This window comes from Chlorocebus sabaeus, chromosome 15 (assembly GCF_047675955.1).
Source record: "Chlorocebus sabaeus isolate Y175 chromosome 15, mChlSab1.0.hap1, whole genome shotgun sequence".
Lineage (NCBI taxonomy): Eukaryota > Metazoa > Chordata > Mammalia > Primates > Cercopithecidae > Chlorocebus > Chlorocebus sabaeus.
In genome coordinates, this window is record NC_132918.1 from 6,376,410 (window position 1) to 6,394,531 (window position 18,122).

The 18,122-nt window shown below is 42.7% G+C and overlaps 1 protein-coding gene across 2 annotated transcripts in view; it reads left to right on the forward strand.

Annotated features, from left to right (window-relative positions):
* Positions 1–18,122, forward strand: part of MCF2L2 (MCF.2 cell line derived transforming sequence-like 2) — a 261,670-nt gene that overhangs the window by 235,000 nt on the left and 8,548 nt on the right. For both annotated transcript variants that reach the window (XM_007971965.3, XM_073023421.1), the window contains exons 26-27: positions 8,482–8,515; positions 10,641–10,738. In XM_007971965.3, coding sequence (XP_007970156.3) covers positions 8,482–8,515; positions 10,641–10,738 — 132 coding nt within the window. The remainder of the gene's footprint in view (positions 1–8,481; positions 8,516–10,640; positions 10,739–18,122) is intronic.

Genomic DNA, 18,122 nt, shown 5'->3' on the forward strand with positions numbered 1-18,122 from the left:
TTTCACATTGGGCAAGTTCTAAGTCAGGCCTAATAAAGACAGCCTTGCAGGTGGGGTATTCCTAGAAACCCCTGGGCAGGTCAAATAATGATAATTCTATAAGACTGAGGCTCCGTAGGTCCCCCATTCCTGTTCTGCCCCTCCCATGGCTGCCAGACTGCTGATTTTCACCATTGTTGCAGGCTGTTCATTTCTAAGGCTACCCCCAAGGAAGGGGAGGATAGAAATAGGGCAAGTTAAAAAGCTCACTGTTCATACTGAGACACAGCCATTTTCCTTGAATAAATGCTCTCCAGATTGCTGCAAGCCATCGTTTAATTTCCAGTGTTCTCCAAAGATAAAAACCACATGATTATCTCAATAGATGCAGAAAAGGCCTTTGACAAAATTCAACAGCACTTCATGCTAAAAACTCTCAATAAACTAGGTATTGATGGAACATATCTCCAAATAATAAGAACTATTTATGACAAACCCACAGCCAATATCATACTGAATGGGCAAAAACTGGAAGTATTCCCTTTGAAAACTGGCACAAGACAGGGATGCCCTTTCTCACCACTCGTATTCAACATAGTGTTGGAAGTTCTGGCCAGGGCAATCAGGCAGGAGAAAGAAATAAAGGGTATTCAATTAGGAAAAGAGAAAGTCAAATTGTCCCTGTTTGCAGATGACATGATTGTATATTTAGAAAACCCCATCATCTCAGTCCAAAATCTCCTTAAGCTGATAAGCAACTTCAGCAAAGTCTCAGGATACAAAATCAATGTGCAAAAACCACAAGCATTCCTATACAACAACAGACAAACAGAGAGCCAAATCACGAGTGAACTCCCATTCACAATTGCTTCAAAGGGAATAAAATAACTAGGAATCTAACTTACAAGGGATGTGAAGGACTTCTTCAAGGAGAACTACAAACCACTGCTCAATGAAATAAAAGAGGACACAAACAAATGGAAGAACATTCCATGCTCATAGATAGGAAGAATCAGTATCGTGAAAATGGCCATACTGCCCAAGGTAATTTAGAGATTCAATGCCATCCCCATCAAGCTACCGAAGACTTTTTTCACAGAATTGGAAAGAACTACTTTAAAGTTCATATAGAACCAAAAAAGAGCCCGCATTGCCAAGACAATCCTAAGCCAAAAGAACAAAGCTGGAGGCATCACGCTACCTGACTTCAAACTATACTACAAGGCTACAGTAACCAAAACAGCATGATACTGGTACCAAAACAGAGATACAAGCCAATGGAACAGAACAGAGCCCTCAGAAATAATACCACACATCTACAACCATCTGATCTTTGACAAACCTGACAAAAACAAGAAATGGGGAAAGGATTCCCTATTTAATAAATGGTGCTGGAAAAACTGGCTAGCCATATGTAGAAAGCTGAAACTGGATCCCTTCCTTACACCTTATACAAAAATTAAGTCAAGATGGATTAAAGACTTAAGTGTTAGACCTGAAACCACAAAAACCCTAGAAGAAAATAGGCAATATAATTCAGGACAGAGGCATGGGCAAGGACTTCATGACTAAAACACCAAAAGCAATGGCAACAAAAGCCAAAATTGACAAATGAGATCTAATTAAACTAAAGAGCTTCTGCACAGCAAAAGAAACTACCATCAGAGTGAACAGGCAACCTACAGAATGGGAGAAAATTTTTACAATCTACCCATCTGACAAAGAGCTAATATCCAGAATCTACAAAGAACTTAAACAAATTTACAAGAAAAAATCAAACAACCCCATCAAAAAGTAGGCGAAGGATATGAACAGACACTTCTCAAAAGAAGACATTTATGCAGCCAACAGACACATGAAAAAATGCTCATCATCACTCGCCATCAGAGAAATGCAAATCAAAACCACAATGAGATACCATCTCACACCAATTAGAATGCCAATCATTAAAGTCAGGAAACAACAGGTGCTGGAGAGAATGTGGAGAAATAGGAACATTCTTACATTGGTGGTGGGAGTGTAAACTAGTTCAACCATTGTGGAAGACAGTGTGGCCATTCCTCCAGGATCTAGAACTAGAAATACCATTTGGCCCAGCCATCCCATTACTGGGTATATACCCAAAGGATTATAAATCATGCTGCTATAAAGACACATGCACACATATGTTTATTGTGGCACTATTCACAATAGCAAAGACTTGGAACCAACCCAAATGCCTATCAATGATAGACTGGATTAAGAAAATGTGGCACATATACACCATGGAATACGATGCAGCCGTAAAAAATGATGAGTTCATGTCCTTTGTAGGGACATGGATGAAGTTGGAAACCATCATTCTCAGCAAACTATCGCAAGAACAGAAAACCAAACACCGCATGTTCTCACTCGTAGGTGGGAATTGAACAATGAGAACAACTGGACACAGGAAGGGAACATCACACACTGGGGCCTGTCGTGGGTTAGGGGGAGGGGGAAGGGATAGCATTAGGAGATATACCTAATGTAAATGATGAGTTAATGGGTGCAGCACACCAACATGGCACATGTATACATATGTAACAAACCTGCACATTGTGCACATGTACGCTAGAACTTAAAGTATAATAAAAAAATTTTTAAAGGAAAAAAATTTTCCAGTGTTCTGAAAATAAATTTTCTGACCATTTTTGACCAGTTTTTTCCATGCTTTCACAAAGAAGAGAATTTGGGGAGGGTTTTTTTCTCCACCATTTTGACTGATGTCACATGCTGTATTCCTTTCAACAAGTAAAAATCATCTTTAAGTAGGCTTTATCCTTTCACTTTGTTTTTTTGTTTTGTTTTGTTTTTGAACCAATTCTCATAATAGCAGGGATATTTGGTGGGAAAATCTACAGCAAGCTTTATCAATTGAGTTCTGATGTTCCCCTCAGGTAATGTTACTGGGGGAAGAAATGTCAGTCTCATGTGGAAAGTCTATCTTCCATCATTTATACTTGGCAGTGGTTTGCATTTTGGGTAAGAAAAAATCACGTAAAAATGAAAAGATAACCTTTGTCTTTAGAGATAGCAGGAATGCAACTAGCTCACACTTTTTCTAGGTCTTCTGTGATCATCAGCTGCTCAGGAATGTGCAAGGGGTGTGCATCATAAGATAAGGGAAAAGATAAACCAAGTAGTGTAACTGGGAAGCCACCACATCAGTTTTCTGTCACAAAAACCAAGCAACATAAGTTCTTGATTTAAACTGTAGGTAACTGCCAGGAACCAGTAACAAGATTATATCACTGATTTTACTTTGTATAAAAATAAGATGGGAAAAACTATGATTTGCTTTTGTTTTACAACTATTAATATTATGTTAAATATATGTTATGGTAATTGAATAGGAGTGTCCTAGAGGCTTAACACGGAATGATATGGTAATGCTAGTAGAAAAAATTACTTGTTTCCTGCAGAAACAACATTCTAGTCACAAGCTTGTTTAGAAATCCTTACTCACTAGGTCAGTGTTTCTCAAACGGTGGTTTAAGGACCACCTGCATTCAAATTATTTGAAGGGCTTGCTACAAATGCAGATTTCTGGTTCCACCCCAGAAGCATAGAATAGCTAGGGTAAGTCCTGGGGACATACATTTTAGCTTATTAAGGTTTCTAGGTAGAGACCTTTTACTATAATTTTTAAAACTCCTTTACTGAGGTATAATGACACAATAAACCACACATATTTAAAGTGTACAATTTGATAAGTTTTGACATCTGTATATATCTGTAAGGCATCACCACAGTCAGGATAATGAACATGCCTATCACCTGCAAAGGTTTGTTCACACTCCTTTGCATTCCCTTCCTCCTGCCCCTCCCTCACCCACCCCAGGTGATGACCGATCTCCTTTCTGTCACTAGAGGTTAGTTTGCATTTTTTAGAATTTCATAAGAGATAATACAGTATGTACTTTTTTTTGGTCTGGCTTCTCTCCTTGGCATATTTATTCTGAGATTTGTCTATGTTGCATTTTGTAAACAATAGTACATATTTTGGTTGTTGCTGACTAGTATTTCATTGTTTGGCTAGACCCCATTTTCTTTTTATTATTATTATTATTATTATTATTATACTTTAAATTCTAGGGTACATGTGCATAACGTGCAGGTTTGTTACATATGTATACTTGTGCCATGTTGGTGTGCTGCACCCATCAACTCATCAGCACCCATCAACTCGTCATTTACATCAGGTATAACTCCCAATGCAATCCCTCCCCACTCCCCGCTCCCCGTGATAGGCCCCAGTGTGTGATGTTCCCCTTCCCGAGTCCAAGTGATGTCATTGTTCAGTTCCCACCTATGAGTGAGAACACGCGGTGTTTGATTTTCTGTTCTTGTGATAGTTTGCTGAGAATGATGGTTTCCAGCTGCATCCATGTCCCTATAAAGGACACAAACTTATCCTTTTTTATGGCTGCATAGTATTCCATGGTGTATGTGTGCCACATTTTCTTAATCCAGTCTGTCACTGATGGACATTTGGGTTGATTCCAAGTCTTTGCTATTGTGAATAGTGCCACAATAAACATACATGTGCATGTGTCTTTATAGCAGCATGATTTATAATCCTTTGGGTATATACCCAGCAATGGGATGGCTGGGTCATATGGTACTTCTAGATCTAGATCCTTGAGGAATCGCCATACTGTTTTCCATAATGGTTGAACTAGTTTACAATCCCACCAACAGTGTAAAAAGTGTTCCTATTTCTCCACATCCTCTCCAGCACCTGTTGTTTCCTGACTTTTTAATGATTGGCATTCTAACTGGTGTGAGATGGTATCTCATTGTGGTTTTGATTTGCATTTCTCTGATGGCGAGTGATGATGAGCATTTTTTCATGTGTCTGTTGGCTGTATGCATGTCTTCTTTTAAGAAATGTCTATTCATATCCTTTGCCCACTTTTTGATGGGGTTGTTTGTTTTTTTCTTGTAAATTTGTTTGAGTTCTTTGTAGGTTCTGGATATTAGCCCTTTGTCAGATGAGTAGATTGCAAAAATTTTCTCCCATTCTGTAGGTTGCCTGTTCACTCTGATGGTAGTTTCTTTTGCTGTGCAGAAGCTCTTTAGTTTAATTAGATCCCATTTCTCAATTTTGGCTTTTGTTGCCGTTGCTTTTGGTGTTTTAGACGTGAAGTCCTTGCCCATGCCTATGTCCTGAATGGTATTACCTAGGTTTTCTTCTAGGGTTTTTATGGTATTAGGTCTAATATTTAAGTCTCTAATCCATCTTGAATTAATTTTCGTATAAGGAGTAAGGAAAGTATCCAGTTTCAGCTTTCTACTTATGGCTAGCCAATTTTCCCAGCACCATTTATTAAATAGGGAATCCTTTCCCCATTTCTTTTTTTTCTCAGGTTTGTCAAAGATCAGATGGCTGTAAATGTGTGGTATTATTTCTGAGGACTCTGTTCTGTTCCATTGTAGACCCCAGTTTCTTTATCTATTTACTTGTTAATGAACATCCGATTTGTGCCTGCTTTGGGGCCATTTTGAATAATGCTGCTATGAACATGCAAGTACAAGTCTTCCTGTACTTGCATTTTTATTTCTCTTAGGTAAATACCTAAGAGTATAATATCCTGACACGCGTTTTTATTTCTCTTAGGTAAATACCTAAGAGTATAATGGTTTGGCCATATGGTAGGTGTATGTTTAATTTTTAGGAAATTTCTAATTACTTTCCGAAGTGATTATACCATCTTCCGTTCCCATAGTAATGTATGAGAGTTCCACTTGTGCCATGTCCTCACCAATTCTTGGTATTGTCAGTCTTTTAAATTTTCAGATTTCTAATAGGGGCATAATGGTATGTCATTAAGGTTTTAATTTGCTTTTCTCTAGTAACTAATGGTTGAGCATCTCTTTATGTGCTGCTTTGCCATCTTTATATCTTCTTTGGTGAAGTGTCTGTTCAAATCTTTTGCTCATTGTTTTCTTATTATTGAGTTTTGAGAGTTTTTATGTATATCCTAGATACATGTCCTTTTAATGCTTTGTAAATATTTTCTTTTAGTGTGTGGCATCTTTTTCTCCTAAAAGTAACTTTTGAAGAGCAAAAGACTTTAATTCTTATAATATTTAATTTTAAAATTGTATGGATCATGCTTTTGGTGTCCTGCCTAAGAAATCATTATCCAAATATCATAAAGATTTCCTCCCTATGTTTTCTTCCAGAAGTTTTATAGTTTTACATTTAGGTCTCTGATCCATTTTGGGTGTTTGTTTATTTGTTTGTTTCTGTTTTTTATTTGTATGTGGTGTGAGATATGGATCAAAGTTCAGTCCTTTGCATATTGATGTTCTACTTTTTCCATTGCCAGTTGTTAAAAACACTATTCTTTCTCCAACTGACTATGTAAGTGCATCTATTTCTGGATGCCTGATTCATTTCCATTGATCTATTTGTCTACCTTGACATCAGTCCCTCACTATCTTGGTTACTGCTGCTTTCTGATAAGTCCTTGACATCAGTCCCTCACTATCTTGGTTACTGCTGCTTTCTAATATGTCTTAAAATGAGGTAGTTAGAATCCTCTAATTTTGTTCTTCCTTTTTAAAGTTGTTTTGATTATTCTCTGTCCTTTATACTTCTATATATATTTTAGAATCTGCTTGTCAACTTCTCAAAAAAAACTAATTGAGATTTTGATTAGGATTATGTAAAACCTCTAGACAAATTTAGTGAGAATTGACTTCTTAACAATATTAAGCTTAATGTAAAATTTAAATTCTAACTGACTCCCCTGCTGCCTCCCTGGCCCTGCAGAAAAAGACAAGTTTGTTATGAAGATATGACGTTTATTCAGTTGACAATTCAGAAAGAGATTTCTCAAGCCCTCCTTAAGACCTGCACTGTGCTCTCTAGGTTGTGACAGGAATGCAAAAATGTAGATAAGAAGCAAAACAAGGCCCCAGCCTGTGGTTTAGATAAAAAGAAAAACACTACTGAACTGAAAGTCCCAGAGGTGTTGTACCAGCCCCTTCCTTTTACAGATGTGCAAGCAGAGGGTGAATTTTACACAACTTATCCGCAGCAGAAGGAGTCTCCTGAGCCTGGTACACCAAGTAGGGTCTGATGAAATGTCTCTGTGAGTGATGCAAATGGAAAGGGCTCTAAGAATTCAGAGAGGGCCCACAGTGGATGGTGAGTGAGCGGGAACCAGGGCCCTGGGCTGAACCAGGAGCAGAATGCAGACTCAGGCTCTCTGGATACCCTTGAGGGTATCCAAGCAATGTTGAGAAGATGGTGTCCCAGGTTCCAAGATCAGGAATATCAGGACTGTCAGTACCTTATGCCTGCTGAGCACTTTACAAAGCTCTGACATATAAACATTATCTCCTAGATTCATTTTTACACCATCCTACAACACCTTTCAACCTTTGTGAATTGTTAAGCATAATAACCCTATACACTGGCCAAAGCATAGACTGACCTCAGGGCCATGGGTGAGAGGAAGGACACTGGGAGCCAATGAGGGATTTAGAGAGAGGGGCTCTCAGAGATAACCAGGCAGAAGAGGACATTGTACCCAGGTGTTATGGAGTCAGCTAGGGCTTGGGCAGGGACGAGAAGCATGTCACTGATGGGTGAGAAACAGCAGCACAAGAAGCTGAGGAGGGAGGCAGGCACTGAGGTTTGGGACAAGCTCCTCAGCTGTGGCATGACTACCTGTGATCGGGAGGTGTAGGGAGACTGCGGGGAAAGGCCAGGCCCCACCCAGAAGAGTGCAGGGGCAGGCAGTGCTGTGGGTGAGATACAAGGCAAAGCCCCAGTCCTGGCAGAAATCAAGGCCATGGTCCCATCCTAGCAACTGGGCAACACGTGCCAGTCACATCAGTAGTAAAAGGTAGGCCCAGGAACCTTGAAAATCACAGAGCTGCCTTGAAGTGAGCACATTCAGTGATGATCTGGAGCCTAGCCTGGGAGAGTCAGGGATAGGGTGGAAGGAAAAAGACTGAGATGGCCTCAAATATCAGGCCAAGGAATTTGGCTTTTGTGCCGTGGGAGGCAGTGGGGGACCTCTGGAGGTTGAGATCTGGTGTTATGCTCATACCTGGGACAACACTTTAGTAAAGAGTGTGATTCTTATCGTTCTCCCAGGGACTCATGATTTTTTCCCTCATCAAGTCACATAATTTGGGTTCACATGGAAAAAAATCAACATTTGATGGGTACACTGTTTATTCTTTAATTCAGTATTGATGGAGCTAACTGTAGAAACTTGGATGGACCCAGAATCAATGCATGCAGGAAACTCAGCAGGATGGGCTAGAGACGTGGGGGAGGATGCCAGGACCACGTGAGCCCAGGGACTGCAGCAACGTTTTCTGAATTCCTGGGAAAATAAGATAAAATTTTTATAGTATTCTCTGTATGCATATATGTGTATTTAAAAATCAATATGTAAAATCAATTCAAATTAGCTTAAAGTTGAGAGTGCTGTTTTTTGTTTTTTTAAATTTTAGACCAAGGAAATCCACAGTTTGAAATGAGCACAAGGTAAGTACTGATTTTTTTATTTTAAAGACGTGTCAGATGCTTTGGATGTTTCATATTGAGTCCATGTCATTGCTTTTATTGCGTTTCTTCCCCCAACACTTGGCTTATTACAAGGGATTTCCAATTTTTAAAAAATACTGGCCGGGTACCAGTGTCTCATGCCTGTAATCCCAGCACTTCGGGAGGCCAAGACAGATGGATTGCTTGAGCCCAGGAGTTTGAGACCAGCCTGGGCAACATGGTGAAACCCTGTCTCTAACAAAAAAATACAAAAATTAGCCTAGGGTGGTGGCGCAATTTTAGTCCCAGTTACTCAGGAGGCTGAGGTGGGAAGATCACTTGAGCCCAGGAGGTCAAAGCTGCAGTGAGCCTAGATCACATCACGGCACTCTAGCCTGGGTGACAGAGCAAGAGCCTATCTCAAAAATAAATAGATAAGTACATATAAATGTAAATAAATGTAAAACATTAAATAATAAATCAGTTCCCAACCCCACTGCTAGCCTAGGATATTAAATCAGTTCCCAACCCCACTGCTAGCTAGGATATCTTTTCTGGTGCACACTTGCTGTATTGCCAGTTGAGGTAGATCTGCCAGTTCGAAACCTCCCCTAATTGTCCTTGCTCTTGGCTGTTTTCTTGAGTTTTCTATTCCATTCCTATTTTCACAAGGCTGCCCTGCCTCCTACTTTGCTGAGTGGGCCAACGCACCCTCTGATGTTACCTCCCCAGGCTTCCCCCTCTCCACTCAGAACTCTCCTGATCATCTTCCTTTCTTTATTCCCCCTTGTCTGGGAGGAAGGTGTGCTCAGACTTCTTTCACGGTTAAGTCCTCACTGGTGCTCCTTGCCCCATCTATTACTACGGCTTACAAACCTCTTCGTCTATAATTTCTCTTCCTGCCCAAAGCACTCAGGGATACTCAATATGTTTGTTGAAAACACCTGTCTACTGTGATCCAGTTCTGATACAGGAGTCTGCTTAGTTTTTCTGAGCTCATTTGGCCCGATCCTTGTGGAACCCACCCAGACCCTAACCCAAAAAGATGAGAGAAGTGGAAAAGGTGAGGGCTCTAGAAAGCAGCCGTTTCTACCCCTCCTCTTTGCCCCCACACTCTTACAGAGTACTCTATTGCAGCGTTTAATATGCTATAATTTTATTATGTGTTTACATTTTCTCCCTACTAGATCATGAATTCCTTTAAGGCATGGAGGTTGTCTTACTAGTTTTAGCTTCCCTCAGGCCTCATCTACCAGTGCCAGGCACTTTTGTAGGTGCTCAGTAAATATTTAGTGAATAAACAAATGAAAGCACTCATTGAATAATCAGACAAGACCAGCAAACCACTCTGCAAGCAAGGCCGGGGGTGATGAGGTTTAGTTCAGGCATATCTTATTCCTCTTGGACCTCCAATGCTTAGTAGGTGTTTATTCACTGGATTCATCTAACCCAAAAGAGTTACTATCATAGTTGGCATTTCAGGTCAATAAAGAGGAAGGAGGGAGCTGTAGTGAGCCAGTGAAAACATTTTTGAGAAGGCAAAGGTGATTCTTCCTCCTCACCTCTCCCCTCTTTAAGATTTGTAGCCATGTAATCCCAGCACTTTGGGAGGCCAAGGTGGGCGGATCACAAGGTCAAGAGATCGAGACCATCCTGGCCAATATGGTGAAACCCCGTGTCTACTAAAAACACAAAAATTAGCTGGGTGTAGTGGCACATGCATGTAGTCCCAGCTACTCGGGAGGCTGAGGCAGGAGAAGGCGTCAACCCAGGAGGCAGAGCTTGCAGTGAGCCAAGATCGCGCCACTGTACTCTAGCCTGGGCAACAGAGCGAGACTCCGTCTCAAAAAAAAGAAATAAATAAAAGAAAGAAAGAAAAAAGATTTGCAGCCAATTAGATGTTTGCTGTGTAATCCAACAAGACATGTCCTTTGGACATTTCCTTACTGCCTATCACCTACCGAGCTGAGGCAGGCCTTCAACTACAGGTAAGGGAGGAGCAGCAGGTCCTCGAGACCTAGACCAGAGATACACCTGGTGAGCCAGTGCTATTCCAACTGGTGGGGGAGGGATGCATGTGTTATTCCTTCCAGTGACTCAATGTTCATGTTTATTTCTCTAAAAGCAAAGGCAATGGAGCGGGATGCGGACCATGGATTGAAAACATGGAAAGAGCTACCACTAGCAAAGAAGACCCAGCCTCTAGCCCAGGAGGGATTAAAGGTAGGGAGGGTCCTGTGGGAGAGTGGAGCACAGAAGCAGTGGGTGATACTAGCTGCTTAGATGCTAAGGAAGACATCACCTAGGGCCCAGCCCTTCTTTAGTTAAATGAGGGAGAAAAAAGAAAGCATTTTACCACCATGTGGTTTAAAATCGATTTCCTGCTATTCATTTGTGTAGAACAAATGGGGCCAGAATTAACATGAAGGCAAATGCCTCACATTGAGAAGGTAGACGCACCCCCTTATCCACAGTTTCACTTTCCAGGTTTTAGTTACTGTTAGTCAACTGCTGTCCAAATATCAAATGGAAAATGACAGAAATAAACAATCGGTGAGTTTTAAATGATACGCCATTCTGAGTAGTGCGATGAAATCTGGTGCCTTCTGCTGTGTCTTGCTTGGGACATGAATTATCCCCTTGCCCAGGGTGTCCCTACTGTCTGTGCTCCCCACCCTGCCAGCCTTGGTCACTTATAACCATCTTGGTGATTAAATTGACTGTTAGGATCATAGTGCTTGTGTTCAAGTCACTCTTACTTTACTTCATAATGGCCCCAGGTCGGGCGCTGTGGCTCACGCCTGCAATCCCAGCACTTTGGGAGGCCGAGGTGGGTGGATCACCTGAGGTCAGGAGTTCAAGACCAGCCTGGCCAAGATGGTGAAACCTTGTTTCTACTAAAAATACAAAAATTAGCCGGGCGTGGTGGTATGTGCCCGTAATTCTAGCTACTCAGGAGGTTGAGGCAGAGAATTGCTTGAACCTGGGAGGTGGAGATTGTAGTGAGCCGAGATGGTGCCACTGCACTCCAGCCTGGCCGACAGAGCGAGACTCTGTCTGAAAAAAAATAAGTAAATAAATAAATAAAATAAACAATGGCCCCAAAGCACAGTCGTGATGCTGGAAATTCAGATATGCCAAAGAGAAGCTGTCAGATGCTTCCTGTAAGTGAAAAGGTGAAAGTTCTTGATTTAACAAGAAAGAAAAAAATCACATGCCGAGGTTGCTAAGATCTATGGTAAGAAGGAATCATCTATCCACGACATTGTGAAGAAGGAGAAAGAAACTTGTACTCGTTTTGCTATCTCATCTCAAACTGCCAAAGTTTACAGCAGCAGTACTAAGATGAAAAAGGCGTTAAACCAGTGGGGGTGGAAGGCAAATAGAAACATGCTCCCACTAATGGCAGTCAAGTTTGGCACTCTCTGGGGTTTCAGGCATCCACTGGGGATCTTGGAAGTAGTCCCTGAGGATAAAGGGGGACTACTGTACATGTCATTATAAATATGTCCAAACCCAAGGAATGTACAACACCCCAGAGTGAACCATGATGTGAGCTACAGACTTTGGGTGAATATGATATATTCAGGGTATAGGTTCATCCATTGTAACAAATGTGCCTCTCTGGTGGGGAATGGTGATAGTCAGGGAGGCCATGCATGTGTGAGCACAGGGGATATATGGGAAATCTTCATACCTTCCTCTCAGTTTTTCTGTGAACCTAAAACTGCTCTAAAAAAAATAAAGTCAGTTGGGTGCAGTGGCTCACGCCTGTAATCCCAGCACTTTGGGAGGCTGAGGTGGGCAGATCACCTGAGGTCAGGAGTTGAAGACCAGCCTGGTCAACATGATGAAACTAAAAATACACAAAATCAGCTGGGCATGGTGGCACATGCCTTAATCCCATCAACTCGGGAGGCTGTGGCAGGAGAATCGCTTGAACCCAGGAGGCAGAGGTTGTGGTGAGTCAAGATCGCACCATTGCACTCCAGCCTGGGCAACAAGGGTGAAACTCCTTCTCAAAAAATAAAATAAATAAAGTCTTCTAAAAAAGTTTTTAAAATAAACCACGTATACAGTATTATAGTAGAGAGTACTGACAGCCTGCCCAGACCCTCTTTACAGGCTGTTGGCCCCATGTCTCCGCTGCTATGAGGTTAGCTGACAATGGCTCACAGCCGTGCCCTCCAGACAGTTGCCCTCGCTGCCCAGGGTTGTCCAGCCAGGAAATGCCTGTGAGGTTATGTCCTCCCCTAAGGGTGGCTTATGGCCCACCAGTGCTTACTGATTCAGGGTGCAGAAGCCAGTCCTTCTGTCTCAAGATGGTAACCTGCGGTGCCATCCATGCTCCAGCACTGCCCAGGGGATCAGGCTGATGCTAGACTTCCGCTAAGCCCATGTCTGTGCCTGGCTTCTTCCTGCCCTAGCTTCGGCCTCACTGTCTTCCAGGTTTCATCTGAAAGCCCTTTGTCAATAACACACTTGCATAGTCTGCTTCTGGGAACCTGACTGAAGACTGTTAGTACCAGGAGGGGTCCCAGAATGGATGGGATTCTGGTGTTGGCTTACTGCAGTCCAAATGGCCACGAGGACCTCATTATTGGTGTTAAGTGGAGTGTTGAGAGTCCTGGGGCCTTGGCCTGCTGTATCAGTTCAATTGCTCAGACCTTCATCTGTGGTGACCTGGGATCAGATACAGGTGGGTGGGGATATGCCAGCTGGTACAACGTCTCTAACATTTGAGAGCTTTGAGGAAAATATTATCTATCAGGAAGGCAGAGTTGGGAGGCTGTTGCTAAGTGCCTCCCATTGATGCACTGAAGAGAGAAAGTAACAGGGTCAGACTAATTACCAATTTAAATCACAGGATCAGAATCAGGGGGCCTCCGTGCCAACATTTAGCCTCTCATCTCCTACAGCAGAGGCAGACTGGGCTGGTAAAAGTGGCAGAATTTGAGATAAGGAAAAATGCTCAGCCTAGGCAAGTCTGCCATCTGGACATTTTGGACTCCTAGTGCCAGTAGATGAGCAGGCAAAGTCAGATCCTGAGAGGGAAGATAAGGGACTGAAAAACTGGGAATGAGGACATCTGGGGAAATGCCCTTGACCTCCCGGGCTGGCAGCAGTGGCCTACTCCGCCTTATACTACAAAGTACAGCCAAGGACCAACTGTAGCAGCAGGTGGCAGCCATAGATTTAGTTAAGTAAGATTCTTGCTGTGTTCCCTAGTGGAACTGTCTCCCTTGGGTACTGTTCCTTAAGGAGTACCTCCTCCTGATGACCAGGACCCATTTCTCCTTCCAGTGTGGTAACTGCTCTCTTTGCCTGTTGGTCTCCTGGCATGAGGACAAAGAGATAGGATTCCTCATGCCAGTAGGGCTAGGGCCTGGCTAGGGGAAGGGGAGAAGCTGAGATTCACCTAAGACTGTTCCCTGTCCCCTAAGACTATGCAGAAGCCTCAGATGAGGCATACAAGGCAATGTTTGCCCTTCTCAAGATCTGTCCCCGCCTCCCTTCCTGAAACGTTCCAGAACAACCACTAGGATCAAATGACAACAGGACCTGACTGGAGAAGGGGCACACAGGCCTGTGGGGGTGAGCTCAAAATGTGAGAGTCTTTGAACTGTGCTTTAATGCCCACTAAAGAAGGTGCATAGCAGAAGTCCAGTTAGTCCACTTCCTCTTAGGCACCCCAGTGCCTGCACCACGGGCTCGGAAATGGAGAAGCCTTGGTAGTAGAAATGAACCTGTGCTCGGCCCCATCAGCGAGGGCTCCATGTCTTCAAGACTGTGCTAGCTGCTACCGCTACCACTGTTAAATGTCCGACTTGCCAGCAGAGGTCAGTGCTGAGCCCCCAGTTTGGTACTGTCCCTTGAGGAGACAAGTTGATTTTATCGGACCCCTTCAAGCTAGAAAGTACAGTGTGTGACCAACCATATAGCATTGCTTTTTTTTTTTTTTTTTTTTTTTTGAGATAGAGTTTTCACTCTTGTCGCTGGAGCTGGAGTGCAATGGCGCCGTCAGGGATCACTGCAACCTCCACCTCCTGGGTTCAAGTGATTCTCCTGCCTCAGCTTTCTGAGTAGCTGAGATTACAGGCTCATGCCACCACACCCAGCTAATTTTTGTATTTTTAGTAGAGAAGACAGGGTTTCACCATGTTGACCAGGCTGGTCTTGAACTCCTGACCTCCAGTGATCCATCCGCCTCGACCTCCCAAAGTGCTGGGATCACAGGCGTGAGCCACCACACCCGGCTGTATAACATTGCTTTGATCAGGGGACTCAGTATGGCAAAAGAGAATCAGCTATGGACATGTGATCACAGGACAGAGTCTTACCCTCGCATTCTGAAGCTGGCAGCCTGATAGTAGTGGGACAGCCTCTTGAAAGTGAGGTGGGGCGGGAGTTTGGAATGTGGCACTGCGGGGATGGAGTGCTGTCCCTCAGGATGCAGCATACAACTGAACCAATGGCTGTTTTATGGTGTCATGCCCCCAGGAGGCAGAGTATATGAATCTGGGAGTCAAGAAGTCAAATGAGTTGTGATCTTGCCCATGATGACTCCAGTGATGCACATGGGGACACTTTTTTCTCCTCATGTCTCCAACTTTAACCTCAGTGGGTCTCAACAAGGGAGACACTTCCACTAGGGAACACAGCAAGAATCCTACTTAACTCAATCTATGGCTGCCACCTGCTGCTGCAGTTGGTCCTTGGCTGTGCCTTGTAGCCATTCTCTCCCTCCTACTCATTCTAGACACCCTTCTCCCCATCTGGCACTTCTGCTGGTGGCATGCAGAGTGAGGGTCCTAGACTCTTATCAGGCTATGGTTCTTGGACTTGGCCATCATAGTTACAGCTGGGCATGGGAGTATTCCGAGATGTCTTAGTGGATCACCTGAGCATCAGACATATCCCTCTCTGCCTCTGTTAAGCAGCAGCCCCACCTCCTCACGACGACCAAGACCCGTTTCTCCATCCAGTATGGTAACTGCTCTCTTTGCCTGCTGGTCTACAGACAGTGGGGGGAAAGGGAAAGGATTCCTCATGCCAGCTGGGATGGGGTCTGGCTAGGGGAAGGGAAGAAGGTAAGATTCACCTAAGGACCTACACAATTTCCGGATGGGACAGTCAGCAGACAGGTGGGTGTGCTGTTTTGAGTGCTGTTGGTTAACCAGCCTCTTTCTGGCAGCTTACGGTGAAAATAAAGGATGTAAGCTAATACTGTTTTACTAGCTTGGATGGTGCTGAAAATTTTTAATTCTGAATTCACTTTGTCCCTGATTTGCAAAGTCCTGGCCATGTGAAAGACATAAAAATGAGAATAACTGTTCTACCTCAGAGCTAACAGAGGAAGAACCTGTCTGCGGCCTTACTATAGGTGCCTTGTTGGGTCCCTCAAGGTCTCCAAGGTGACCTAGGAGCCATCCAGTATAGCATGTAATGGTTGTTTCTTTGCTAATTTGTGTGGCATTTCCTTTTGGGCCTAGATAATTTAGTTACTTTCATTATCATTACTTTTTTTTTGTTATTCAAACTTATTGGGGCACTCTAGTATTTCAATGATTAGTTCATTGTAATCATTTTTTTTTTACTTATTTACTTATTTATATTTATTTGTAGTATACTATACTTATATATATACTATACTTATATATATACTATACTATATATACTATAGTATATATATACACTATACTTTTATATATATACTATACTATAGTATATATATACACACACACACAAATGCACAGAAATAAACTATAGTATATAGTATATATATACTATAGTATAGTGTGTATATATATACACTATACTTATTTACTATAAGTTCTAGCAAACAGCCCCCTCTGGAGAGATGGTGGGTTATTTTAGATATCTGACCAATTAGTTTAACTATTTTGTTTCCTTTTCTGATTATAAAAGGAATACACATACACATTGTCAGAAATTTAGAAAATACAGGAAAGTACAAATAAAAATACAAATCCAGCATAACCAGATATAATCACCATTATCTTCTTCTTGCAGACGTTGTCTATAGAAATGCATGATTTGGTCAGTTGTGGTGGCTCATGCCTGTAATCCCAACACTTTGGGAGGCCAAAGCAGGAATATCACTTGATATCCAAGAGTTTGAGACCAGCCTGGGCAATATCACAAGACCCCATCTCTACAAAAACTCTTGTTGCCCAGGCTGGAGTGCAATGGCGTGTACTTGACTCACTGCAACCTCCACCTCCCGGGTTCAAGTAATTCTCCTGCCTCAGATTCCCAAGTAGCTGGGATTACAGGTGCCCACCATCACACCTCGCTAATTTTTGTATTTTCAGTAGAGATGGGAGTTTCACCATTGTGGCCAGACTGGTCTCAAACTCCTGACCTCAGGTGATCCGCCTGCCTCAGCCTCCCAAAGTTCTGGGATTTACAGGCATGAGCCACTGCACTGGACGTACAAAAAAAAAAATTTTTTAATTAGCTGGGCATGGTGGTGGGTGTCTGTAATCCTAGCTACTTGGCAGGCTGAGGTGAAAGGATTGCTTGAGCTCAGGAGGTTGAGGCTGCTGTGAGCCATGATTGTACCACCGCACTCCTCCTGGGCAAGAGTAAGACCCTGTTGCAAAACAAAGATATGCATGATTTTTTTTAAAAAAAAAAATTGAGCCGTACCAAAATTGGGGTCACTTTATATTTTAATCTTATTGGAAATTTTCCATTAAAATTCTGATGAAATAGACAAGACTCTGACTGAACCAACCTAGACATATTGGCTTGCCCTTCCCTCCTGCTACTCATCTTTGGGCTTATTCCAATCCAGAACATTTGAGGGCAGCTGGTGGCTGAGCTGGGAGGCAAAGCTAGATTATAAAGTTTCTTTGATCCGCCTCCCCCGCAGCTTCCAGCAGCTCTGAAAATCTAAAGACAGCCAGCTCAGACTGCCTTAGGAGCTGGCAGGGACTTTGACAACAGAAATGCACAGAAAAAAAAAAAATGTGCCCTGAGAATGCCAACATGTGGAATCTGAAAGCAATTCATTAGATGCTCTCAAGAATGATTCACTTCCTCTTGGCCAAAGATAGGCTTGCAAATGAAATAGACACTTCAGCTATAGGCCAGCCTAAGATATCCACATTTATACTCTGGGCCACCAAGCAAAAGATTGTAACCGAGCCTAGTACCCCTGGAAACATTTTGGAACTCTCTCCTGTTGTGAGCTCTGGAGAGCTACCGGGATGGATTAGACAGAATGTGACCCCCATGTATTAAGTTCTAGAAGACAGAGAGGGAAATTGGTTAGCAGCACGCACAACATAATGATGAAGGGCTCAAACTCAGGTCTCAAAGACCCAGCCTCAAGTCCCGCTCCATCTCTTTGGATGGATTCTATAGCCTCTCTGTACTTAAGTTCTTTTTATCATTTATTTTACAAAATGGATATAATATTGTATAGTCTTGCCGTGAGGATTAAATGAGATGCAGCCCTTAGGCTAGCACCTAGATCTCTGACTCTGATAGCATGGAATTGTTAGCAGTTAGTTACCCCCTGGTTCTTCCAAGTGAAAGGAAGGAAAGCCCAAGGGGTTTAGGCATTGCTTCTAAGCAG